Source organism: Anser anser (genome assembly GCF_964211835.1).
Source record: "Anser anser genome assembly, chromosome: 4".
NCBI classification, from domain to species: domain Eukaryota; kingdom Metazoa; phylum Chordata; class Aves; order Anseriformes; family Anatidae; genus Anser; species Anser anser.
In genome coordinates, this window is record NC_139724.1 from 54,816,729 (window position 1) to 54,842,664 (window position 25,936).

At 36.6% G+C, this 25,936-nt stretch overlaps 2 protein-coding genes across 12 annotated transcripts in view; both read right to left on the reverse strand.

The window, feature by feature from the left end:
- WDR19 (WD repeat domain 19) overlaps positions 1 to 11,760 on the reverse strand; it is a 41,384-nt gene extending 29,624 nt beyond the window's left edge. For 4 of the 7 annotated variants that reach the window (XM_083836229.1, XM_083836227.1, XM_083836228.1 and 1 more), the window contains exons 1-11: positions 11,519 to 11,760; positions 10,419 to 10,510; positions 10,127 to 10,192; positions 9,074 to 9,199; positions 6,521 to 6,636; positions 5,849 to 5,964; positions 5,387 to 5,467; positions 2,842 to 2,954; positions 1,470 to 1,643; positions 1,046 to 1,116; positions 58 to 230 (exon numbers count right to left, since the gene is read on the reverse strand). In XM_083836229.1, coding sequence (XP_083692355.1) covers positions 58 to 230; positions 1,046 to 1,116; positions 1,470 to 1,643; positions 2,842 to 2,954; positions 5,387 to 5,467; positions 5,849 to 5,964; positions 6,521 to 6,636; positions 9,074 to 9,199; positions 10,127 to 10,192; positions 10,419 to 10,510; positions 11,519 to 11,524 — 1,134 coding nt within the window. In that variant the 5' untranslated portion in view covers positions 11,525 to 11,760. The other 3 variants (XM_083836232.1, XM_083836230.1, XM_083836231.1) reach the window with 3 other exon arrangements.
- A 139-nt stretch (positions 11,761 to 11,899) lies between these two features.
- The window catches only part of KLHL5 (kelch like family member 5), a 57,278-nt gene continuing 43,241 nt past the window's right edge, over positions 11,900 to 25,936 (reverse strand). For all 5 annotated transcript variants that reach the window (XM_083836247.1, XM_083836244.1, XM_083836246.1 and 2 more), the window contains 6 exons: positions 23,053 to 23,239; positions 21,853 to 22,077; positions 21,411 to 21,573; positions 17,941 to 18,153; positions 15,592 to 15,763; positions 11,900 to 13,475 (listed from right to left, as the gene is read on the reverse strand). In XM_083836247.1, coding sequence (XP_083692373.1) covers positions 13,419 to 13,475; positions 15,592 to 15,763; positions 17,941 to 18,153; positions 21,411 to 21,573; positions 21,853 to 22,077; positions 23,053 to 23,239 — 1,017 coding nt within the window. In that variant the 3' untranslated portion in view covers positions 11,900 to 13,418. The remainder of the gene's footprint in view (positions 13,476 to 15,591; positions 15,764 to 17,940; positions 18,154 to 21,410; positions 21,574 to 21,852; positions 22,078 to 23,052; positions 23,240 to 25,936) is intronic.

Below are 25,936 nucleotides of genomic sequence, written 5' to 3' on the forward strand. Positions count from 1 at the left end.
ATTAATTCTTACTTTACTTTTATCTAAACAAAGTTTAAAAGGAAGAGGCTATCATACTCTCTCCACGTGATTGGCTATAGTAACTTCAAGAAGAGAAGTGAGGTATGCGATCCGCGTACTGCAAGCATCTCCCAGGATTGGAAGCTTTGTCAAGAAAACATGAAGGGATGCTCTTCGTGTAGATACTGCCAACAACTGTCCGTCATCTGTCCAAGCCAGATGTTCTACACCTAAAACATTTACAAGTTTTTGCAAAAAATCATTTACAGGACTACTGAAATGAAACCAAGAAGCAATCACTTCACTTTAGAATGCGACAATGACAGGAATTCCTACCTAGGAATATGTGTACTAATGTATTACAACCTAACCAATTAATATAATCTCAGGATTAACTAGAATCACTCAAACCAAAACCATAATTTACTGATTTAGCATCTTCCTAAGAGTGAGTATAATAATAACTGAAATATCTACAGATATTGCAACAGGAGATGATAGCAGTAACTCGTTACTCAAGAACTTATAACAATGTTCTGGAAGCTACTTGCACAAATCAGGATGAGAACAGATTAGGCATCATCCCATAGTCCAAGAGATGCAGAAAAGCTCCAAAAGACTCAATCACCCAAAAAACGTGGAAATAAGCAGAAAACGGTTAAGTATATTATCTTAGTAATCTGAATAGAACATATTACAGATTCAAAAAAAAATCAACCAAACAAAAAACCACCAACAAAACCACAACCAAACCCGAAAAACTGACAACCTCTAATTAATCAAATATTCTTAGAGCTGTACTTCTCTATACTTAAAACAGATAAAGTAAAACTTGTTAGAAATAACTGTATTTTCCCATTTTGCTATGAGTCACTGAATGTATACTAATTGAGAAAGAAGGACTTTATGGTAATTTCTATATTTATACAGTTTTTCAGCAACAATGCTTTTTGTTAATGCATGAATGTAAACAGAGTCACCATCAAAATTCTGTTTTACCCAACTGAAAAAATTTCAGTCCTCAAGCAGAAGACTATTAACATACCTTTGTTTTCATCGTCCAAGTTTATTATAGCATACATCTCTCTCAGGTCTGACAGATCATGGATTTTAATGCTAAAACAAAAATAAACAGTCATTCTCACTACTATAATTTTCAGTCATCATAAACTGGAATAAACCCAATCCAGCCCTATCAAGACAGCCTAATTGAGCAAAATTAGAGCATGAATGTAAAATGCCTTCTATTTCCTAAAGAGCAATACACACACTCTCTTTCTTTCTCTCTCGTTGTTATCTACCACTCTAAATAGATTATCACTGCAACCGTACAAAATGATTTGTTCACAGAACTAAAGTCTGAGGAAAAGGCACAATTCATCCAGTTTGGAAGGCCTCCAGGGTGGGAAAGAAACAGATGAAGTTACAAGAGATGAACCCTATTTGTTATGTATAAAACTATCCCTTACCAATTGTCTCCACATGACGCAGCTTTGTTCAATGACTGTGATATAGCAATGCTGGTTAGATTATCCTTATGATTATGAGCTTGAAAGATTTCTTGACCTATTTCACGAATGTGCGTAGAAATGACTACAAAACACCCTCGTGAGAAACCAATCATAATGTAGCCATCACCATACCTGTTAAAAAATTAAGAGACATATTTGTTGTATGAAAATCTGTCAATGCCTCTCTTTAATGGGAAAAATAATCAAAGTATGGGAATTTATATATATAGTGTAGTACAATACAGTATAGTACAGATTAAGGTGAAAAAACCACAAATATCTTAAAGGAGAAAAACAAAATTTTCATGCAAGTGTGCTCAGAGTTTAATCTTAAATCTTCTTTATTCTCTCTTCTAAATTCTTTAATGCCCTTCTACTTTCAGCAAGCAGAATACATGACAGTGATGCTAGGAGAAAGAATGTGAGTATCATCATTAGAATAAGCATTCCAGAAGATGGAAAATTCCATTTCAAGGTCATGGCTGACTCTGTCACTTCAAAGCTATGCTAAAAACAATAATGGCAGTCATTTTGCCCTTAAGGCATGCTGCTACAAACACAGTGAAAGTACCAAAGCTACAGTGTGTATTTGTGATTAGATAGCTTGTTTACTTTTCACAGTGTCAAGTACAAATAACCAGGTTAAACCAGAAATAGTTACTTGTTTGAATTAACCCTGACATGCTGTATCTGATCTGCTTAATTGAAAAAAAAATCACAAAGGAAACCGTCTGGGTTCACCTTGTTAGATACGTGGCCACAAATAAAGAAACATACAGCTACAAATTTTCTTACAGAGTTTATGTGTCAGCAATAAATGTCAATAACACATTGACTGAACAAAGACTGTGTCAAAGATACAGAAACAGGATGGGTACTTTTGGGTACAGAATGGAAACTTCTGGTTAGGGGTTTCTTCAAGTGAACATTACTAATTAAATTACCTAGCAGGGAGGCTACAAGAACTTTACTTAAGTTTGTAAACCCAGAAAAAAAGCCAAAAGATTCAATTCCACGCCCAGCTCTTTCATCAGTTACTCATCCAAATAGAGAGCATCTTATAAAGCCCTCAATTTTATCTATTGTCAGGACAGCAACAGTATTATTGTTCTAAAACAGAGCATACCAATGGCGAATACATTTTGACAACACTGCTTTCGTAGCCAGTGAATTGTTAAATAAAAGAATTACAAAATGTAGATTCATACATCCAAGAGAAGTCCAGTGTGAGCAAGGGATATATGCTTTCATTTCCAGCATTAATCAGAAATACTGGGAAAATCTTCAACTAGTTAATATGAGAATGCTGCATTAAGGAAGTTCTGCTCACCATCTGTAGGTTACAATACTGCCATAAGACTGCTGAAATTTCAGATCAATCGGGTTATCAGGATCATTCAAATTAAAAAGAAAGAGAGTCTTCTTGCCGACCACTACACTTACCTGCCAATGAATGAAAAGAAAAAATTAACTCAGTAAGAATGGCATCACTTTAAAATAAAGCCCTACATTCTCCCTAAAAGATGAGATTCAGCACTTAAGGTAATCCTTAAGAGCCCCATGGATTTGAATCCTGAGTCTTAATTAATAATGGAAGAGAATTTCAGTATATTCCCCTTGTGAGCCAGTGGTTCACAGATCTAAATGCAAGCCCAGGAGAGCACACATCTCAGATTCAACACTTGTCCCTGCAGAAGCATTATGCGAACCTATTTCCTCAGAGGAAAAGACAGCAGGCCACATGGATCCTGTTGGACTACTCTCACTTGATCAACAACGTGTTTTTCAATCTACAGAATTTCTATCTGGAAGGTTGTAGTGATGGCTATCACAACACTGTTATTTCAAGTAACTTGCTGAGATTTCAAACACAAAAACACCAATTCAAACACACACACAAACAACCAAACCAAACCAAACCAAACACACAAGAAACAGCCTGTTCAGATTGTATTAACCATGCATATTTACAGTTTGATATCAGTCGAGGTAAGCACATTTATTTTGATGAAAACCACAGAGTTGTTGGACTTCACAGTCGAAGGCAGGGTGATGGAACCTTTTTTCTTTTAATATTATTTTTGTTAGCAGTGCGTGTGTGATTGTCAGGCAAGAGTAAAGCAGTCATTTTAGAAAGAGAAAGGAGGAGGAGATTGTTTCACCTTACTCTTTAACAAAGATACTTTGAAGGGCTGTTTACAAGTTCATTTTACATTTCTTTCTGTTCCAGCCCTCCTTGTCTAAAAAGAAGAGGATGGTTTATTTGTAAAATAAGTGCTGAAAGACTGAAATACAAAGCTGTACTTTGACATAGCAGGTACTTTCAAACTGAGCATGTGCTGACCTAGAAATCCATTAATTCAGAAATACAAACTCAAATTCAGACCTGTAATTCCTAAATTTACTCCCTTTTTTTAAGTATGTTTTCTGTCTCTTAAGACAATTTGCTTATAATTCCATTGCAGCTTAATGATGAACTATTTAAGAAGTACTATTTCTTAAACTCTTCTAAGAAATTATAGGAATTATTTAATTACAGAATCACAGAATTGTCTAGGTTGGAAGAGACCTCCAAGATCACCTAGTCCAATCTCTGACCTAGTACTAACAAGTCCTCCACTAAACCACATCACTAATTAATATTTCAATGCATGTTAACACACTACTTATTTTGATCCAACTTGTAATTTTTTTTCCAGGGTCATTAAGTACCAGACTGGAATTGATCGTTATCAAGCCATGCTCCCTACAAGAGCAGACACCTAGACAATAAATGGTATGTGGCTTAAGCTGCTGACACACCATTCAAGCACAAACCAAGAACTACAGAATTACAGAACGTTCTCTAATGTTTTACAGCAAACTTGAGAGCTGAAACAAACTAAACTAAAAAAGGAGAAGCCTAGCCTATTGCACATCCTGAGGAGCAGCAGAGGAAATCAATGGTGTCAAAGCCCTCGGTTCCTGCATTTTCAAAACATCTGTTAATTAAAATTACCCTAGGAGGCAGAGAACACTGCACTTCATGCAGAGAGAAAAAAAAAACCCTACAGGTCCTTGTCAATGTAATACAGGGGAAATTCTTTCCTGATCCTTATACTGCATAGACTATATCTGATTTTGAAAATTGAATTATCTGTCTATAGTTAAGTGTATGGATCTGGACTAAGTGTAACACAGTACCACTTTGCTATCCACAGATTTTAGTTTTAGTACGTAACTGCTGATCATTTACTAACATGCTCTGCTAACCCTTATCATTGCCCCATTTTTCTGTACTTCACCATTGACTGATCTAATGGACCTTGATTCACTCAAGGAAGACAATGAAGACAAAGAAAATGCAGCCATCTAGACAGAAGCAGCATCATGCTCACACGGAAGATTGATACCGGGCTTCTAGTCTCACCAATGCTGAGGTTTGCACAAGACAAAAACCCAAAGACCATTGACCTGTTCCCAAAACAGATCTGCTGTCTGCTGAAAAACTGGCCTCTGAAAGGAGGCATCTCTGCAGGTTTGACATTCCTGTACTGTTTCCATCTACATATTGCATACATTGTTGTGTATTTATATTGTGTCTTTCTGTAAGTTCCTGCACACATCTCCATCTATTATGTTTACTACTACTGCAAAACTGCTGTCATCTGTCTTATTGCTAACCGCTGCCCTTTTTATGAACACATCCTTAGTGAACAAAGGGGTATAGCTTTGCTTTAATGGAAGTTTTTTGGGGGAAGAAAAAAAACCTAAAAACTAAAAAACAAAATGAAAGCTTTACCATCAAATTTTAAGTCAGGGGAAAAAAAAATCCTGGCCCACACTTATTGCCAGCAGATTAACACTTTTTGCAGGATTTTGTATTAACTTCTTACTGTGCTTTCCCTGGTTGATACTCTTTCGTCAGTCTTCATAACTGAGAACTGCATATCACTGGGTTCTGAGTTCACTGAGGTCTGCAAGAAAGAAGTTCAGATTGAAAAATTAGTACTTAATGCAGCAAATACCAATGATAAACAAGATAGACAGAGTTATTGCATTTAGTAACAAAAAAAAAAAAGTTGGAACAAACACGAAGCCAGTTTGGATTATAATGACATGTTAGAATCTCTGCAGAGATTCTAATATCATAAATCATGCTGCATAACACAGAGGCTCAAATGTTTAGATAAACCCTCATTCTATGTGAGTTTTCCCAAAGCCTCTTTATCCTTGCAAGCAGAGGGACTTAAAAGGCATAGACTCCCATACGTCCTAGTTCCTTTACGCTGTAGCTCTCTCAAGAACCAGGAGTATCAATGTATGTCTTAAAATCAAATGTGGGTTATAAATACTACCTGTCTTATAGTATCCCCTTCCTGATTGCTTATAGTAATCATTTTATCTTCACCGCCTAGAGCCAGAAGGTTTTCAGTGCTCCAACAACCACAAGTAATCCGCTTGGTGTGCTTACCTGAAAAAGAAAGAAACCTATACAACACCAATGAACACAACCACAGAAAAAATCTGGAATGGAAATATATTCTATTTGGCTGCTAAAATGATCAGAATGTGAAGCAACTTATCAAAGAAATTACAAGCTCAATAGTCAAATTTTATTTTTTAACTTTCTAATCCCAGATTGAAGTCTTTCGACCTTATAGAACTTACAGAGCCCCTGCTCTTCCATTTCTTTGCATCAAATTTCTATTGTTAATTTTTCTGTCCACAGGTGTCCTAAGCAGATAAGAAAAGTAACTTAGCAACACCAATAACCACATAAATCCCTTGCAAGTTGTAAAGGAAGAAAGATAGCACAAGTTTCTCATGAGACAGTATCACGTATGTGTATATATATTTTTAACGTACTGAACTATAAAAACCACTAATATAAAAAATGGAAGGTGCAAGTTGAGTATAAGCACATTTTTGATTTGCATACTCACATATAGAACAAAAAAGAAAAGCATGCGCATTAACAAAATTCCACCATTTCAAATGTGCAAGCCTAATTTCAAAACAATGCATACCAAGAACAGGAATCTTGCGAGAAGTCTGGCGGTTATATATAAGCAAGTTTCCCTTAGTGGTTCCAACGGCAAGTAAAGTTCCAACTCGAGACCATAACAAGAAAGACATTGCATCCCTAAAATAAACAGAACATTTACTTTGTGTAGTAGCTTCCTTTCATGTGCTTACATACAAAAGCATTTGGCATACTTGGTTTGAAGTTTTATGAAACCATACAGACCAAAGCAGAGCTTCTAAATGAAGCAAATGTTCTCTATAACAAGTATCAGAGTTAAGTGTCCAAAAATTGTGAAAGCAATAAAAAGTGCTATTAAGTAATGGAATAAGACCTGTACAAGTGGAAATGTATCTGCAAACCCAGTGGCTTTGATGGATTCATAAGTAATTTGACCAAATACGCAGCTTTAAGAAGCACTCTAAGTTATCATGTAGGTAAGTGCTATTTTCCAGTTGCTTTCTGCATTGTTTTTTGTACTTAATTTAATTGCTGTGCATTCAGTCAATTCCAAATGAGTAGATCTACTTCTTTGATATTAGTCAATGTAATACAAAAAACTTTGAAAGAGCTGTTTTAACTTGAATTTTTTGATGAAGCAGGGATAGTTTTAGTGTATATTTAAGGGCCCGCAGAAAAGTACTACATAGGACATTTTAAAAAAGCAAAACAATTTTAATCAGAATTTTCTAATTAGTGTGGCTATTTCCATCAATGCCTCTCACATCATCTTAACTTTTACTGCGAGAACACTAAATCAATTTCAAACAAATTTCATTCATTAATTAATAACATTTGAATACATACTTACTTTGCATGTGAGGGGTTTTGCCTGTGATTTTTTAATTTCAAGAAGAAGATACCAAAAAAGCCCAATTACCACACGGTTTATATGACTTAGTGCTTGTTCTGCTTACATCCAGTTCTGCTTGTTCTGCTTATGTCCAGTTTTAATATACTCATATATGGTACTAGATTTTAAAATGCAGAAATGTCTCATAATCCAATATTCCTATTGAAATTTATGAACTACAAGTGTAAACAGCAGTGGAAAGATGGAATATTTCCATATTCTCGACTCAGAGTTTTCAACCTAAATCCAGAAAAAAAAATATCCTCCAAAAACCCAGCATCTCTCCCCACCTCCATTTTTCCAGCTGACCTATTTTATTTTTTTTTATTTAGTGGATGAAACACTCGAATTTTAATATCTTTGACTATTTTTTACTGTAAAAGAACATATAAAAAGAAGGGTTAAATCAGAAGACTTTGTCTCCATTTAGGTTAATAAAACAGAGGCAGTACCCAATCAGCTGTTTCTCTGCTCAGGTGAGTGCCCTAATAACCAGATGACAGATTCAGTTCCACTCTCTTTCCTACACACAGTGAATGTTAATGTACAGTAGAATAGTTTAGTGGAATAGATTCAAAAATCTATGAGTTTAATTGTTAAACCAAGCTTATTTGTTAACCTAATGCTTGATTGTTATGTAAACCTCAGAAGAGGGTCTGTGACCCAGTTCAGAAAGACAGGGATCTGAACCTGTGCCTTCAATATCCCCTCTCATCCTGACACAGTCTCTTTTCTGAATGCCACTTCTGTCCCCTCATAACTCTATGGGAAACAAATACTAACAGCACTACATATCACCCCTCTTACTTTTAAGTTCCTGTTTACTTGGGTGATACACTTTGGAGAATGCATGGCTTGTACAGATACCTAAAAAAAGTCACCCATCCTTGCTGCTACCAGACTGGAAATACTGAGAAACTCTTTTGGGACTTTAGCCTTGTTGACAATTAAAAAAAGAAATAAACGCCACCAACCGAAAACCACTTCAAAACCTGCAAATCATACCAGAAAGAAACCAGCAACAAACTGTGGCATATTAGCTTAAGAGTAAATGTGCTATGAGGGTTCCAGTAAAAAGATGATCTTTGCAATATATCCTCCACATCAACAAACCTTTTAAAGAAGCTCTTTAAAAATACTAGAAAAAAGAAATTCCAAAGCTGAGAAGTGGAACGGGATGGTAACTCCTATGTTCGAACTGTACATATCTAACTTAGCTATCTCCTAGTCTTTCTGTACTCTTAGTAAACAAACAGTAAGGTTCCCTTCAGAGGGTAACTCGAGCACTTGGGTACCCAACTTGCAAGGTTATCTTTTTTCTCTCTACTGGAAGCCTGAAGTTGGACTTCAGCGTTAGAGAATGTAAGTGCTTTCACACCAGATGAATGGGCCCGTGGTTCACATGTCAGTATGCACTCCAGTTTCTGGAAAAACACACATGAGTTAACAGGCTTCTCAAATAGCTGCATAACTATAGGATTTTACAAGTTAAATGCAACACATACTCAACACTCAAGCAAAAAAAAAAAGATTACAAAGCATGAGTATGATGTCTTGATGGCAACTCAACCAAGTTAAAAACCAAACTCCTTTATTCTACCTTCACATCAGCTTCTTAGCTGACATAAAAGAGAGCATAGAGAGCAGCAGCGCAGAGTGGTCTGTCTTCAAATACACTTTAAAAACAAAACAAGACTTCCTTACCTCATGCCACTGTCTAATTGGCTGGTTTTGTTTGTGTTGGCATCCCAGAGATAAATGGCACTAGATTTGTCTGTGATTATTGCTAAAGTATCTCCATCTTTATCCCAGTCCAGAGTAACACAGTTACTGAAGAAAAAAAAAGTAGGGTTTCACTAATAACATTATAATATGTTTGAAAATATAAAGAAACAGGCAGAATTAACCAGTTGAAGTCCCCATCCTTCCTTTTCCCTCCCTGGCAAACCCATGACAAACTGGATTTATCTGGAAAGTTTATTTTTATAGCAACCATGCCCTTACCCAAATCTCATCAAAATGACACAGGTTGAAAGGAAGGTCAATAACTAAAAGAACTGCTATCTACATTCTAATACTTGAAATACCGACACCTCAATTTTCAAGTGACAATAAAAACCTCCTGTACGGTTCGATTTTTCTAGAGACTATTTAGTGTTGGAATTATTTTTCTCCTAGATCAACAAGTATGATGATCTTGGACAAGAAAACTATGCAGAAGTATACCTGGTAACTTTTCTCTCTTTTGGCATTTTGCTCAACAGAGCGAGCACTTATCATAATTGCTGGGCAATGCTGTGCAGAATAAGTACAGGCAAAAGTACTCTAAAACATACAAAATCTTTCCTCAGTAAGACTATGATACAAAGTACCACAAAATGCACAGTACCAAGAATATAGTCACAACTAGCATAGCATGGATATTCTGTTTATGACCTTACTATATTCTTTCTTACTGTCATGATACATATCTTCTAACATTTGTAATGAATTAGATTGAGTTTGCTATTGATAAGAAGTGTTTTGGGTTTGAAGATGTATTTTTCTGACTAACCTTGACAGCTTACTATGAATTCAGCTTTTACCGTCTCATATTCCATACGTGCTCATCAGTTTGTCTTCTTTTCCAGGCACAAACACCAGAGTTAGTATCTATGCCTATGAAGTTCTCTTACTGTATAAGCACCTCACCAGAAGAATAGCACTTCTAAAGAAAACAATTTGAAGAAAACAATTTAAATCCATCTCAGTACCTACCCTGGTAAGGTAATTTCATTTCTCTTCTGACCATGACGATCAAAAATGCTCACAGTGCGATCACCTCTAAAAAATATTAACATATGGAATAATTCCCTTTCTTTATCTGCAAATAACGGGTTAAAACTTTTTCCACATTGAGGTTTTATAATTGCAGTAACATTGCTCAGGAGTATCATGTATTTACATTTGTAAGGAGTTGACAGATATCTTGCTTTGGTTTAGATCTATTTAATAATGCTTTTTCCTCTACTTTCAATGATTTCTATGCAATAAATAGTTGTAATCTTACCCTGTTACAGCAAGGAAATTTCCCAAAGTTTTCTGCCAAGCAAACTGCACAGAGGAACCAGACCAAGATTTTTCTATTAGACTGAAGACTTGCTGTGGAACGAAAAGAGGAAAATTGCACATCTTAACGTCGTAAGCATAAAACAATGTCAGAACTTTCTACACGAAGATAACCAACAACTTTTGGATGATTCTAATGTACTGAAGTACCAAAATGCAAAAAAAAAAATTTTGGTTTGTGCTGGAAAAGTTAAAGTTTCTGGTGCTGGATGTTTGCATTGAGAACTACTGGGACTCTACCCACAACTACCATTTTTTCCACTTAGTGTTCCTAGAATCAAGATTGCACAAGGCTCCCCCCTTCACATCCAAAGACCAACACATCTAATTCTTCAAATTTCATGCCGAAGTGCAAGACCAAATAGCATCTTCAGTGCATAAAACAGAGCTCACTATCTACTCTTTTAAAAGATGTGTAAGTATCTTGTTCTCCCTAAATCGTTGGGTCTTAAAAGTTGGGGCCACAAAGCAACTCAACTGTAAAAACTTTCTATTTCTCACTAAGTTCATCAACTTTCTTTTAACTTTCACACTACCCTCATAATTTTTCCATAACTAGGGTGTAGGATAAATCCAACAACTTTTAGGATTTTTTCCCCCTCCCACATCATCAGCTGAACACCACTGTCTGGCATCCCACAAACGGCAGGAAGGCTTGTTTTCATATTATTTTTTCCCCCAAAAGGTCTCTATCCCTTCTTCTGAGGCATTCTTTACGTTTAATTTACGTTTTAGTGAACAAAACGAGCAACACGGCAAGCACTGCGCGCCAAAGGCACAAAAATCACCCGACAACAGCGTTCAGCTTTGAAGCGAGTTTAAAGAAAGACGCAATTTTTAACGAGCATTTAACCGACGACGACTAACGGGAGCACAGACGGGCTCCAGCACTTCACGCTCGGCAGCAGGAGGCCCCAGGGCCGCCGGTGACGGCTCGGGAGCCGCCGGGGTCGGCCATGAGGGGCGCGACGTCCGCTCCCCAACCCCCGCCTCAGGCCCCCACCGGAGCGCGCTCCCCCCCCCCCCCCCGTGCGGCCTCACCTTCATCGCGCCCACCGCTCGCTGCGCAGCGCCCCCGTGCGCATGCGCCGCCCCCCCCAAAGCCGAGCAGGGAGCCGGACCCCCCTCACCCCGCCCGGCGTCGGCGTTGTTGTGGAGATGGGGAAGGCGGGAGAAGGCCGGAGCCAATCAAGGGTGGTGGGCGGGGCCACGTCCCGCCCCGGAGCCAATGGGAAAGCGAGGCCTGCGGAGGAGGCTCCCATAGAGGCGTACGTTACGCACAGTGCGTTACGGGGCGCCGTAGGGGGCGCAGACTGCGCAAGTGCTGACAGGCTACGACGGCCGTTCGTAAAAGAACGTTAATTATTAACATAATAGTCACCCCCCAAAAGCTACAGAAAAAAAGGCACTGTCCGCCCGAACTGCGTTTAAGTTTAGCTGTATTCAGTTTCAAACAGTGCAGGTTTCGTCACAAAGTTTGGCAATTTCCTTTAAACCAATAAATAGTTCGTTAAGAGCACTGACACACGTCAATTTAAAATTACAAACCTACAAAGACTTTGGGTGTTGGACGCTTCGATTTGGGAAACATTCAATGCGCTCACATCTCCACATCCTCCATTACAAGCGACCGCCTACTGCTGTCAAAAGGGGAGGAGCAAGGCACAGAAAAGCAAATACAGAAAGACCGTCAGAAACATTCAGACCCTCCAAAGCAACTGTGTGACATAGCAGAGGAGCCAAAAAAGGCAAATCATAAAGCCTCTGAAAAAAATTAAGCAACTGTTAAATAAGGTAGCTGATTTGATATAATCCCGCCAGGAGCACACAGCTCTCCTATAAGATGCTGAACATGCTTAAGTGGTGGTAGTTGAGCATCTTGTAGGACAGGGCTGTTTACATTTTGAAATCATCTTATTGGGAAAAAAAAAGACAGACAACAGTTTCATTTCATCTTATAAAATCATACTTCTCAAATTAGTGCAAAGCCTCATGTAAAATACAACTAAAGAGAATCAAAGTAGACTCTTAGTCTAGATGCAATGGAATGCTTTGAAAATTCCAAAGTGCTCTTATTGAATTGGTTAACTAATTACACTTTAGAATTTTTTCAACTAATAACTCATGCTTACAGCTTTTTCCTTAAAAATAATAACAATGTAAATATAAGAACCAAAGTAGAGAAAAAGGTATGATGTTCTCCATCTTACGGAAAACCTTTAAAAAAAAAAGTACACTGGATATCAAAAATCTGCAGATATTATTAAATAGCAGATTTCTGTTAGCATAATAAGACAATATTTAAAATAAGGCTTTGGTTAAATAAAAAGTTTTCTAAACTAGGAATGATGATAAAAGTGCAAAAGATTCACCAAATACACAACTTCATTTTTAAGGCAAGCATTACACCTGCCATTTACAATGGTTTGCATTGGTTTGTCAGACTGCATTGTAATAGTTCAGATACCTATAGCAAAACATGTTTATTATAGGCAAATTAAATATATGGGGCCCAATCCTGGAACTTGTTTCACCCAGAGATAGACTCAATGACATCAGTGGAGCTATATCCATTAATAACATCACTCCTCTGCATTTTAGAGGGATCAAGGCCCTAAATAACATTTCATTATCCCAGTGAGTTCACAATGAGTTTGCTCTTTTCTTAGTATTTCCTCAACGGAAGTCCTCCTCTGGCAACATCTTGGTTGCAGCTGATTTGCTTGCAGTTCTTCTAATGTACAGGTAACAAAGATGATTCTTTAAAAAGTGCTTAATATTGGTCCGTAAGAACAACAGGTAGGTGTACGTCAGCTGGAGACCAAACACTTTGCTGTTGTAGATATCCTGCACCTGGTGCTTACTGGTGCACTTTTAGTTGGCTAGAGGAAATAAGAAATTCTCCTACAGAAGAGACTGTCACCTTCACAGAGAAAATAATTTATAGTTTTACAGTCACAACACATGCTCCAGCTCTTCCTAAGCACAATGGTGCAACCTGTAAGTGAAAAAAAAGTAAAAATCCATGAGAGAAATGTAGTCAGGTTTAAGTATTTTTTTCTTAAACTGACAGTATTTAATGCTTTTAATAACAGCTGTACAGCTGCAGTAGAAGCAGTATCATCTGCACACTTTTACCTTAACGTAAAAAAGTAGCAAATTGGCTCAAAACTTGGATAAAAACATGCAGAAAAAAGAGAAGCTGTTACATATTAAAGGGTAAGACACTTCAAAAGCATAGGAAAAAACAAGAACATGAAACAATACTTAATTTCTATTGCTTAGTATTACAGGAAAAATAATCCTTTCTTATGGCACAAACTAGATACCTGAGCTAGACAGTCTGAGTAATTGTTGGCAAAACTATAGATTATTTTCTCAGCCAGAGGATGCCAAATGTCAGGAGCAACCTTTTTTACTTAAGTATTTGATAAAATCCTGTTGAATGGAAACTGGGAAATGATTCTGATTTGAAAAGCTTTTTTTTTTTTTTGTAACCATAAATTACTTCTCACAAGACCCTTTTCTGATGAGATTCTGTTGGACTTGCAAAGATGAAGGTAGTTGTCTAACACTCACCTTAGCTTCCCCTTTTAAATTTCACAACATGCTATTTTTATGCTCCAATACTAAGTGCTACAGAGACTGTCCTTAAGACAAAAAAGGTTTTTGGTGTTTATGCCAATTCTCCTGTAACTTTTTTTCCAGGAACAGACTTACCCCTGAGCTGTTTGTGGCTCTAACAAATTTAAGCTGAGAAAATTGCACTACTCGTACTTCAGCTGTGTGTGGATGAAGTGGTGGCAGACTGCTGAGATAACAAGAAAAGGAAAGGACAGAGATGCTTCCAAGTACCTCTAGTAAGGTTTCAAAACTAGCCTATGTACTGGGATTGGGAATCAGGGAGATGCATAGTGTCAAGGCTACGAATACAAAGAGACAGAGGATAAGGATAGAGACAGTCACCACCTAGCTGTCATACATGGTTCATTTAAAAGCAACGGCCAGATGCACAGCTCCTCTCCTCTGGTACACATTTTTGCTTTTCCTTTAGCACAACGAGTGCTGTCATGGGTTACCACTATCAGTTCTGGCACTGGAGGACCCCAGGTCTGATGACCTACCCTTTTAAAAAATCTTGTAGAACCAGTATGAAGTGAGGGGAAATGGAGAGTTCAGTTTTCTGCATCACAAAGATTTTGATAGAGAACAGTTTAGGAAACAATAAACTCCTTATTCTCTTTTTGAACGAGCAATTTGGGGCCACTATTGGAATAGCATACTCATAAGGTCAGAATTCAATTGCCTAATTAAGTCAGAATCCAGCTGCCTCAATACTGGTGTCTAACGCTGTTTTAATGACCTAGAACATTCATCCTGTAACTGGACTCCAGAAGGGCCTCTGTCTCCTACAGATTCCCTGTCGTATCCTCCAGCCTTCTGTGGATGTCTGACACTCCTTGTATCTTAAATGCCAGAAAATACCTAATGACAGCTTGCCTAGGCTCCTCTCATAGAAAGGCACATTCCTGAAGCTGTAAAAAAGTGAAAGTAACCAAGCTTTGAATTGACAGTAATGGTTTCTGATCATGAATTGAAGATTATTTTTTGAGATGGGTAAAAAGATACGGGAAAAGGCTTTCTGAAAGTTGCACACACTGTACATAGCATTCATATCAGGAAGGGATTATTTATGAAAAGATGACCAAAACCTTGAAGAAATTGATAAGCTTGCTGAGAGATGTTAGAGCTAAAACTAATCTACATTTATCATTTATCCTCAACATAAACAGAATCTTTTATGACAATTTCGGGAACATGTCAATACATTTTCTTACAGTAGCTGAAATTGTCAGAGAAAATAGCTATATTATTGCCAAAGAAACAAGGGCAGTTTATTAGACTTTAACAACTGTCTGTTCAAAGAAAACCACCTTGAACTTGCAGATGAGAGAGAGAGAGAGACAGAGACTGATTGACTAACTTACAACAGGCTAACAAGAAAGTGCTTCTTAGAAAAGGATTAATTGTAATTTTTTTCTCCTTGCAAAACGAAGCATGCTTGAAATAACTACAAAATAATTAGTAGTGTGTGACCTGGCCAGAAACTATACCTGTGTCCATTCATTTGTCTGGGGATCATAAGACTCCACTGTATTAAGGTATGTTTGACCATCATATCCTCCAACAGCATACAACTTGTCACCAAGAAGACATACTCCCACTGCATCTCTGCTAATGCTCATAGAGGCCACAGCAGTCCACATATCTGTTTTTGGATCATACCTAAAAGATAATTTGTGTTATGCTCTAAAACTGTTGCCAAAATTTAATGAAAAAAAAGTACTGGAATTGACACACAACATAGTAGAGAACAGGTATTACTAGGAGATCACAGACTTGGTTGTTAATATTTCAAAGGACTTTTTTCCCCAGACACTCTCTTTTAAAGTGTTTCCTTAGTCATCTGGTAACACAGTCAGTACTAGTTACCTACTAGTACTATCTAGATTCTTATCTATCTAGTGCTGCTTTCCATACAGTGATATATACGTATGCATACAGATGCTCTTACTGTATTTTTTATTGCACTGATAAACATACCACTCTGGAAACAGTTCTGCTGCTATATGACAGTAGAGCAAGTGCTTGCATTATGTGGTAACTACTAAATGTCAAAGCACCGGCTGTTTGGATTGAATGTGGTTCTAAAGACAGTTAACTTGTCAAGGAAGATTACCATTCCAAAGGGCAAAGCTGGAGAAAAATGCAAAATTCTTAAGACAATCTACAGCACTGCTTGAATCATAACTCCATATCATCAGAATCATCAGTAAAAACAGTTTAATGAAAAAAATGTCATTCTAGAATAATATCTGCATTCTTTAAAAGTCAATAATTAGATAGGAGGGTCCATTCTATTCTTATATCAAGAAACACATTGTAACCTGACTGAAGGAGATGATGTAAGATTACAGATGCTTACAGCACAACTGATGGAATCCCAGGCTCTGAAGGGCTCTAAGGAACTATACAAGGAAAATACTTATTTGGCCAGGACACCACCTTTAGACCATACTTATTAGAAGCAAATGGTCTCAATTTGTTTGCATGAAGAACATGGATGTAATGAGCGGTAACATTTTCATCTTTTGTTCCATACTCAAAGTATTGCAGAAATGTATGTTTTATGCGAGCATAGTTGTAACACGAAAATACCACCCAAAGCACATGCTGCAAACAGAAGTATAATGTAGCGAAAGAAGGTGATTCATGAGCTACATATATAATTTATTTTTTAATTTAAGCTAGTTTATAATTCATTTATAAATCAATGTATTTCTCTAGGAAAAGTGACTTTTATTGCAGAATGTAGTGGTAAACAACTATTTGGAAGCTTAATGCCATTTTTTGAAACAAGAATTTTTTAGAGGAGCTACTCCCATGAGGTTCATTTTCCTCCATCTTCACCTCATTTAAAAAACAAGGACAACATGCATTACAAGATCATTCGTAATTATTAAAGTAATATGTTATGTAACTGTTTCAGAGAATACTGATGCAGAAGAATAATGAACCTATTGCTTTCTCTTGGGCTAATTAATTATTTATACTTCTCTAAGAATTTGATATTAGCTAAGAGGTAGCTTCCAATCTGTAAACCTTTCTGGGGCCTTTTTCAACAACTTTCACATTTTAAGTGGTACAGACCATATTATGTATTTTGGGGTCTATTAGAACACAAAGTTTGAAAACTACTTTATTTTTTTTTTCTCTAAGAGGGCAAATCAGATAAGGAAATCTAGTAAATGGAGATGAGTAACAAAGAATCACTTTTGTTAAGTGCTGGGAGATAACAAGGAAAAAGAAATAAAATTTGAGGAAAAAAGGAGAATTAAAGCATATTTCAGAAATACTTGAAATGACAGTGAAGACTTAATGCATTGCATTATGAAGAATTTACTGTCATTTTTACTTTTTTTTTTTTAATGGATCAGACGTGATTCTACCATTTCTAATACAGCAATTCCACAATAACTTTACGTTAAGGACATACCAACTTTGGAATAACTGAATTACAAGCGTTCCAGTGTCACCAGGGGGTACAAGAAAGAATATATTTAAGGGTCCACCAACTTGGATTAATTATTCATTTTCAAGTTATAATATGAACTGGTACAGGTTTCTTTTGTGAAAGAGTAACTACTCCATTTTTAAACATCTTAGACTCCAAATTGTTCTCAATAATCAATCATCATGCATTTTACTTTAAATAATCCGTCCTGGCAACGTTCTGAATCAGCTTACGACTACACAGTATGTTTTTATATATAGGTTTCCTCTGCTCACCTTAAAAATATGTCTGTTTTATTGGGTTTCTACTTACAGATCTTTCTCTAAATCACTCTATAGACTGGCATTTTTAGGACTACTAGCAGGATACACCTTCATCAGGATATTACCTTTCTACGCAGTCTGACAGCCTGGATGTTAAGTTTGATGCTGGGGCATCATGACCACCTATTGCATACAAGAACCCATTCCAAGTGGTTACACCTACACCACCTCTTCTTTTTGACATTTGAGCACAGAGAGTCCATTTGTTTGTATGAGGATCAAAACATTCTACCGACTTAAGACAAGAACTTCCATCTCGACCACCAACTGCATAAAGCCTGTAAAGTAAAAAGAAAAAAAAGGTATTAATAAGTATTGTCTGAACAAGATAGAAGTTACATAAGTTTCCAGTGATGTATGAAGGCCTTCCAAGTTTATTAAAAAGTTTAGGAGACTTTGAACTTTCATTAGAACATTCTGGTTCTAACACTGAGATTGTACATTTTCGCTCCAATCTTTTTGTATTGTGATTAGTATACAATAACGATCATTTACAGAAAATGGATTATATCTATAACACAGCATTTGTTTTCCAACCTCTGCCCAGAGCTAAGATTTTCAAAATGTGTGACTTGACAAAGTTGCATTTCTAACGGGGTCATAGTGAAAATCCAGTAATAGATGTGTGCATGTAAGAACTGCCTTTTGAAGTATTTTTCTCGATCTGAACTTTAGTTTATGAATGGCAGTGCTTTGTTAAGTCCCTCACACCCACTAGGTGGCCTATTTTGCTCAGTTCTTACATAAGGGTTTCTAGCATTTGATATAAAACAAAGGGTTATTATTTTTTTTTTGAAAATAAGGATGGAAGGAAAAGATGGGTTTTAGGAGCAATGCATCACTAATGAATCTTCAAAACTAATCAGTTGTATTTAAAGAGTTTATGCAACTTTTATGAGCAACATAGGCTTAAAAGCAGAAATGCCAAGCAATGTTATTTTGAAAGGTAAGAATGCAGAAGGCATTCTAAAAAGGAAGCAACACATCAGAAGTGAATTCTGGTTTGAGAGATCAGATGAAGCATCATTAATGAAATCCCTTCATGGTCTAAGGCAGATTAGTACAGTTCAATAATCATATAAACATTAAGTACTGTGTTTAGTGGTGGACTTGGTAGTGTTAGGTGATGGCTGGGCTTGATGATCATAAAGGTCTTTTCCAACCTAGATGATTCTATGGCTTCACATGATGATAGAGCGAACACTTCACAACAGTTACCATGAAGCACTACTTAAGATGTCCTCAGTTTGGGAAACACTTTGTGTTTGTTTGTTTTGAGTAGATTGACCAACAAACTTAAATATAAACCTCTTGTAAATATGGTTGACCCAGTAGTTCTCCATATAAATTTTAATACTCTTTAAATAATGCATTTCCATGGGAGTGCTCATGTTTAATAACACAAATTGTTTAACATAAGGAATGTACTGAAGTATATTTAAAAAATCATATTGCAGTTCCAAAAAACTTGTGACTAAAAATCAATCCGCTATGCAACACAGCATTTAAATGAAGCCCCCTGCTCTCTCTCCCCCAAAAACATGTCAGAATTTTGATCACTTCTGCAGTGATTTCACATGCAGAATATGGAGAATAAATTAATTTCTCTTCATGAAGGTTTTGAGCAAGTCATCTGAAATATATCAAGTTACAGACACATATTACTAGAACATGCATAAGTTACTGCTCCCTCAGCTCAAAGGCAATAAATTTGCATGTGCTTTCAAACCTTTTAGCTATAGGCATCTAGTGTTGCTGCCTATGTTAAGAGTCTAGGCTGTGTTCTAAAATAATAGAGAAATGTGAGACTAATTCTGGTGTTTTTTACCACACCTGGGACTCTCTGCTGAATATATAGGAAGCTTCAGACCTAACTTAGGCATCTGAGACTGCAGTTCCAAGGCAGCTCAAGGCACTCTGCTTGCTGGTTGTTCAAGTTCTTCCCTCCTTCCTGCACCCAGGTGAGCATTTCCACTCATTCCTGGACTTGTTCCAGATCTCACAGGACCCTTTGCAGGTGCATTTCAGCTGTACTAATTTAGCAGGTGACTAACCTTCCAAAAAAAAAAAAAAAAGAAGAAATCGTGAAAAGCTTTTTGCTAGCTCACAATACTCAAACAGCTCAAGGGAGACGTGTCAGATAGGATATAAGCAGGAAGTTAAAATTTCTTGTCAAGAGTGTAAATATTCTGATATAACCACAGTAAGTAAGTTAGGTTGACTTGGTATTCTGTAGCCACACTGGCAAATACGTGATTTAGATAAACTGCCTAAAAGGCTGGTGGAAAGTTGGATGGACTGCTCAGAAGAAGGGGCTGTGATCAGCAGCATGAAGTAACCAGCTGGCAGCTGGTTACCAGTATTGTTCCTCCCAGGCTGATATTGTGGCTTGATACTGCTTAATGTCTTCATTAATTATCTGTAAGATGTAACGGAAATCAGCCTTGGGAGGTTTGCTGATAATATCAAATTAAGGGGAGTAGCTGATACGCTGGAGGGCCTGGCTATTATTCAGAGAGACTTATACAGGCTTGAAAAGCGGGCTGACTGAATTTGCCTTTGTTGAACTTTGTAAGAGTGCAAAGTCCTGTACCTGGAATGGCCTATTCCCATGCAATAGTACGGGCTGGGAGCTGACTGGAGAGAAACCAACTTAGCAAAAATAGACTTGGAGGTCTTGGCAGACAACAAATTGAACTGAAATCAACGGTATGCCCTTGAAGTAATTAAAATTGATCTCCCTTACTCAGTACATATAAGACTGCTCCTGGATACTGTGTCCATCTTTGGGCTCCTGGTAAGAGAAAGATCTTACCATACTGGAGCAAGTCCAGCTGATGGTCACTAAGATAAGGGAGCTGGAACACATGATACATGAGAACTGTGCAGTCTTAAAGAGACAGCTAAGGAGGCATCTTCAAACACCTAATGGGAGGTTATATAGAAAACAGTTATCAGAGATACACAGTGAAAGAAGAGAAAAGTTGAAACACAGGAAATTCCAATTATATCATGGAAGAAAGATGTTCAGTGCAACGGTGGTCAAGTATTGGAACAGGCTGCCCAGAGGGTGCGTTAAATCTCCATCCTTAGGAGACATTTAAAATTCAATTAGATATGACCTGAGCTACCTCAGTTAACTCTGAAACTAGGTCCAAGGACTTTAAGGGTGGTCCTGTTTTGAATTGGTGTTAGATCAGATGACTCCGGAGGGTCTCTTCCTTTGTTTAAGGAACTAAGCATATTTTCACTGAAAAAACAGCTGTAGAAATTTCAGGTACCACTCCAGATCAGATTTCATTCTGACAAAGTTTTGTTCGCACTGAGTTAATGTAATATAACACAAGTACTCCCCACCTTTACAATAATTTCAGAAGTTGATTGTTTAAGCTATCACGTTAAGAGGAAATCACTGGTGTCTCACTGGTTCTTAATGCTATTGACATGTATCTATCAAGAGAAGTTATAGTCATTTAGGATGTCCTATAATTACATTCAAATAATGAGATAGAAATTGAAAGTTGCCTTCACGTACTTTCCATTTAATATTGCTACACCAACAGTGCTCCTTGGAGTTGACATACTAGCTACAAAGTTCCACTGACGAGCCTGTGGATCCCATCTTTCTACCGTGTTCAGGTAGCTCCAGCCATCATGTCCTCCTACAGCGTACATGGGACCTTCCAATACGGCTACTCCTAAAAACACAAATATGAAAAGCTGGAGAAAAAAAGATCTCATTTTCCTAGCGACAGTCCAGCATGCACCAAAAGATATTTTAAAACAAAAAACAAGTTCCCTTTTGGCAGCCAATGCTGGATATAATCTGAAGGAGAAAAGAAGTTCAATAACAAGTTGGCATGAAACAGACACCTCTCCCCCTTCCAACTTTAATTTCTGAATAATTTTCAACCAATCCTAAAGAAACAGATAACCCTTTTAAAAAAAGCATTCAGTCTTCACAGAAGGCTACATACCAAGACCATGACGATGTGTGGACATCGGTGGCATTACACTCCAAGTTTTCGTTCTAGGGTTGTAGCACTCCACAGTATTCAATGTTTTCAGTCCGTCTCTGCCACCAACAACATACAATTTATCATCTAAGACTGCAACTCCAAACTGTAGTCTTCGTCCATTCATGTTTGCAACGGGAGTCCACATGTTGGTACGAAGTTCATACTTTTCAATGCTTGTAGCTCCTAAATGACAACACCCACAAGTTATGAAAAAGTGTAATCTGAATTAAGGTAACTTTTATTCCAGCTGATCCTACAAGACAGCAAGAAATCCTACTGCATGTTTTTAATCCTATGTATATGAATAGTCTTTTTTGACTTCCTCAAGAATCAACTGCACCATTATAAATAAGGATTTTTCAGTGCTTTTCAAGACAAAAAGCAGAATTTCTAACATCTTTTCTAACATACAGAATGAGTCCTTTAGAAAAATGCATGTTAGGAATACAAAAGAACATTATGAAATGCAACTATATATTGAAATCAGCTTTTTCATAACACTAAAAAATACGAGAATACTAGAAATACTAGAATACTAGAAAAAACCTGGTGTTATATGACATGAAGCTTTCAAGCACAACACACAGACTATGAAACAAGAAACAACTACCAATATCCATGTAATCTGTACTAGAAGTATTAACTTTAAAACAAAGACTGAACCTTCTGTACCATAAATTTTCTAACTTGCCAGATTCCTTCTAAATACAATTAGACAGTACTGGAGGTTATATAAGATAAAAAAATCAAGTAGCTTTGGCGGAGCTATCTAACAATTAGTCAAAAAGCATATTTTTGGTTTTATACAAGTGCACGTCATCTTTGTGCATTTTCTGTCATTTTCTCCCTTTTCCAAATTACTTCCCACACAAGTAAATAAGGATATAGTTTATACTCAATTCAACATTTAACTACTCAGAAATCCAATATTCCCCTGACAATTTCAAATCAATCTTAACTCTAGCTTCCAGAATGTTTACAGTATCTTCAATGCTACCTATTTTTTTAAACCAATAGTGGTTTTTATGATGTTTGTTCTATATTGCAAAATCTTTGAATTTTAGAATTAACACATTATAAAAACATCTGTCAAACATTTCTTAAAAACAAAACAAACAAACCCCCAGCTCATCAACTACTCATTATATAAGCCAACACCTTTTGTTGCATCCATTCCTCCAACAGCAAACAACACTCCCACTGTAGATTTTCTAGGTTTGGTGCGAGGACTTTGCAACATAGGTCGTCTCTCTGGCAACAGATGGTACTTCATTGCTTCCATAATGAGTTTTTGACACTCAATGTCATCCCTAAAGAGTGCATTATTTTCCATATCTGCCAGAAACTGCAAACATGAAAGAAAATTAAACAAGCTGAATTGTTATAAACTACATGGAGAATAAAAACAAGATTAGAAGAAAACATTTTATCCAAAAATTTCCATTGCTGGATTTAGAATAAATGTATATTCAAAAAGGTCATATAAATAAGACTAGGGTAAAGATAAACAAAACATTCACATTTGATGCTAAACCACTGAGTATAAAAAACAGGAAGACCATCTGATCTTAATGGATGACTTAAGCTTAATGGTCCAAAGAAGAAAACAAAATCTCCTCATGTTTCAGTGCTGCTGAAAGTGTGTTCAAAGAAATGGATCAAACTCCAAGTATGTGTGTCAGTTTAACCTCACTCTCTGATTCCCAAGCCCACCCATTCCAGATGCCGATAAAAGCGGTTTCAGGAGCAGGCTGAATATTTTAATATACATTCTATTCATAACTTTGTAACTGACCTACAGTATGATATCAATTATTACAAAGCTTTGTTAAATATTTTCAAATCAAGGATGCTAGCAAATTTGAGAAGTGTTACATTTTAACTCTAACCTAAATAAAAACTAATAGAAGTTCTGAACTTTGAAGATTCTGGAGCCTTTGGTATTCCGCATTTGTCAGACTGCAGGAAAAATGTATTAGGTTATAAGTCCCAGCTGTAATTATTAGAAGTCTAGACAACTGGTGTTCTGAGCTGCAAGACACGACCTGAGTAACAGAAGAAAAAAAACAAGGGAAGCACCCCACTGGGACTCTGGCAGTTGTCAGGACAGCAAGACAAACGCCTCTCACTCCCCATCACAAAATCCAAACACTATAAATACGAGAAATACAAAGTCCACAGACCACGATGAGATGTTGTTGTTGAGCTGTTGACAGCCAGCTGATGACAGGTATAAAAATGCTGTGAAAGCAGGAATCATGAGCACTATAGGAACTCATGATGAAATAGTTGTGCATACAATGGTGTGCATATCCCTGGCTTAAAACTGCCTTAGGACTGTCAGGTAGCAAATGACATCCATGGCTCCAGAAGAGATACAGATAGTTACAGGCTGCTAAACTGGACATTTCTCTATCAAGGCAAATCAACAGAAACTATGACAGAAAGCAGAATTAACATACACAGAATAAAAAACTAAACTAAACTAAACTTTTAAAGTCACTAGAGACTTTTAAGGAAACTAAGCCTGACTTTTTCATTATTTCTGTAATTGGCTAATGCTCTATTTGTAATAGCAAATTAAAATGTTCTCATAAATTATCTAAAGGAACTTAATTTTCATTTCTTAATTTCAGTCCTTCCCTCCCTTGGTTCTTCTCTTGACACAAAGCACTGCTTACCTCTTTTATCACTTCATAGAGCCACTTCGTGATTATAAAATAATACACTAAAATCCATTTTTACCTGTCAGTATGTAATGCCACGTTATTTTATGTAGTTAAAAAAAATAATAACAGTGAATTAATACTGTCCTAAACTGAACACTGTCATAGTTGCATGCACTGAAAACTGCAGCTTGTACTCAACATTGCCAATTCAGATCCCCGATACATTTGTCTAACAGATGAATAGCATTTAATATTTAAAGCAACACTATGTCTGTGTGCGTGAGTTTTGTGTACAACCCACCTTTCCCCTAGTTTTCTCACCTCCTCCTACCTACAGAGAAGTTTTCTCATAGCACAAAGTCTCACTCTGAAAGCTGCTTCATCTCAGTTAAAAAAAAAAAAAAGCAATCTAAGATAGTTTTGGTACCCTAAAAATCTGCACACTCTTTAGACCGAACTTATTGTACTAGAATTTTCTGTAAACATCCTTAACTTAAAAGTACTTGGAATTGTCTTACTTAAGAGAAATCTTCCTATTATTTCCAAGTTTTATTATATATGTAGCTCCTTGTACTAAAAGCATTTATAACTGAGCACGTGTTAGCATGAAACTCTAGTAACTGGAAACCTGATGACGAGAAGTGTAGTACAGCTACTTGAGTACTACGAGTTCCAGAATGAAAGGAAGCTGAACTCATCTTGTAGCTCAGGAATTGGTAAATCACCTTTCTCACGTATTTATCAGAGATGAAACACTTGCTACCTTACGACTTACAAAAATGATACATATTCATCTTTAGCCTCTTAAAAGTATTTAGGACACTGCAATAACCAAAGAGATAACAGTGTTATATACAAAGAGATGCATAAAAAGATTAATGGAAAAAAAAGATTTTTCTTTTTTTTTGGCTTACATTGCTGCAGTTTCAAGTATTTCCTGAAGTTTTTTTTTTCCTTAAGTATACGAATCTAGTATTCTTCACATCTCTCCTTGCAACATTATTGATTTCAGCAAGTTGTTCAATTTTCTAATTTAATTTCTTTCAAACAGCTTTAACTCTTCAACCGTAACACTGGAAACCTTTTCATTATGTTAGGTTTGCTGTCAGATTGCCTAACGTCATGGGATCATGAAGCAAAACATGATCCTGAAAACTCATTAAGACTCTTTTGTGCACTTCAACCCAATTTATTCAATGCACTAATTGTTGCCTTATTAAAATCACAGCTGTAGCACTTTACCTTGTTAAAGTAATAAATAAAAAGGCAACAGTGAAATATGATATTAAAAATATAAGTATGTATTTGGAGAACACATGAAAAAATAAGGATAAAATAATTAATGAAATACGATATTGGCTTTTGTGTTTCAT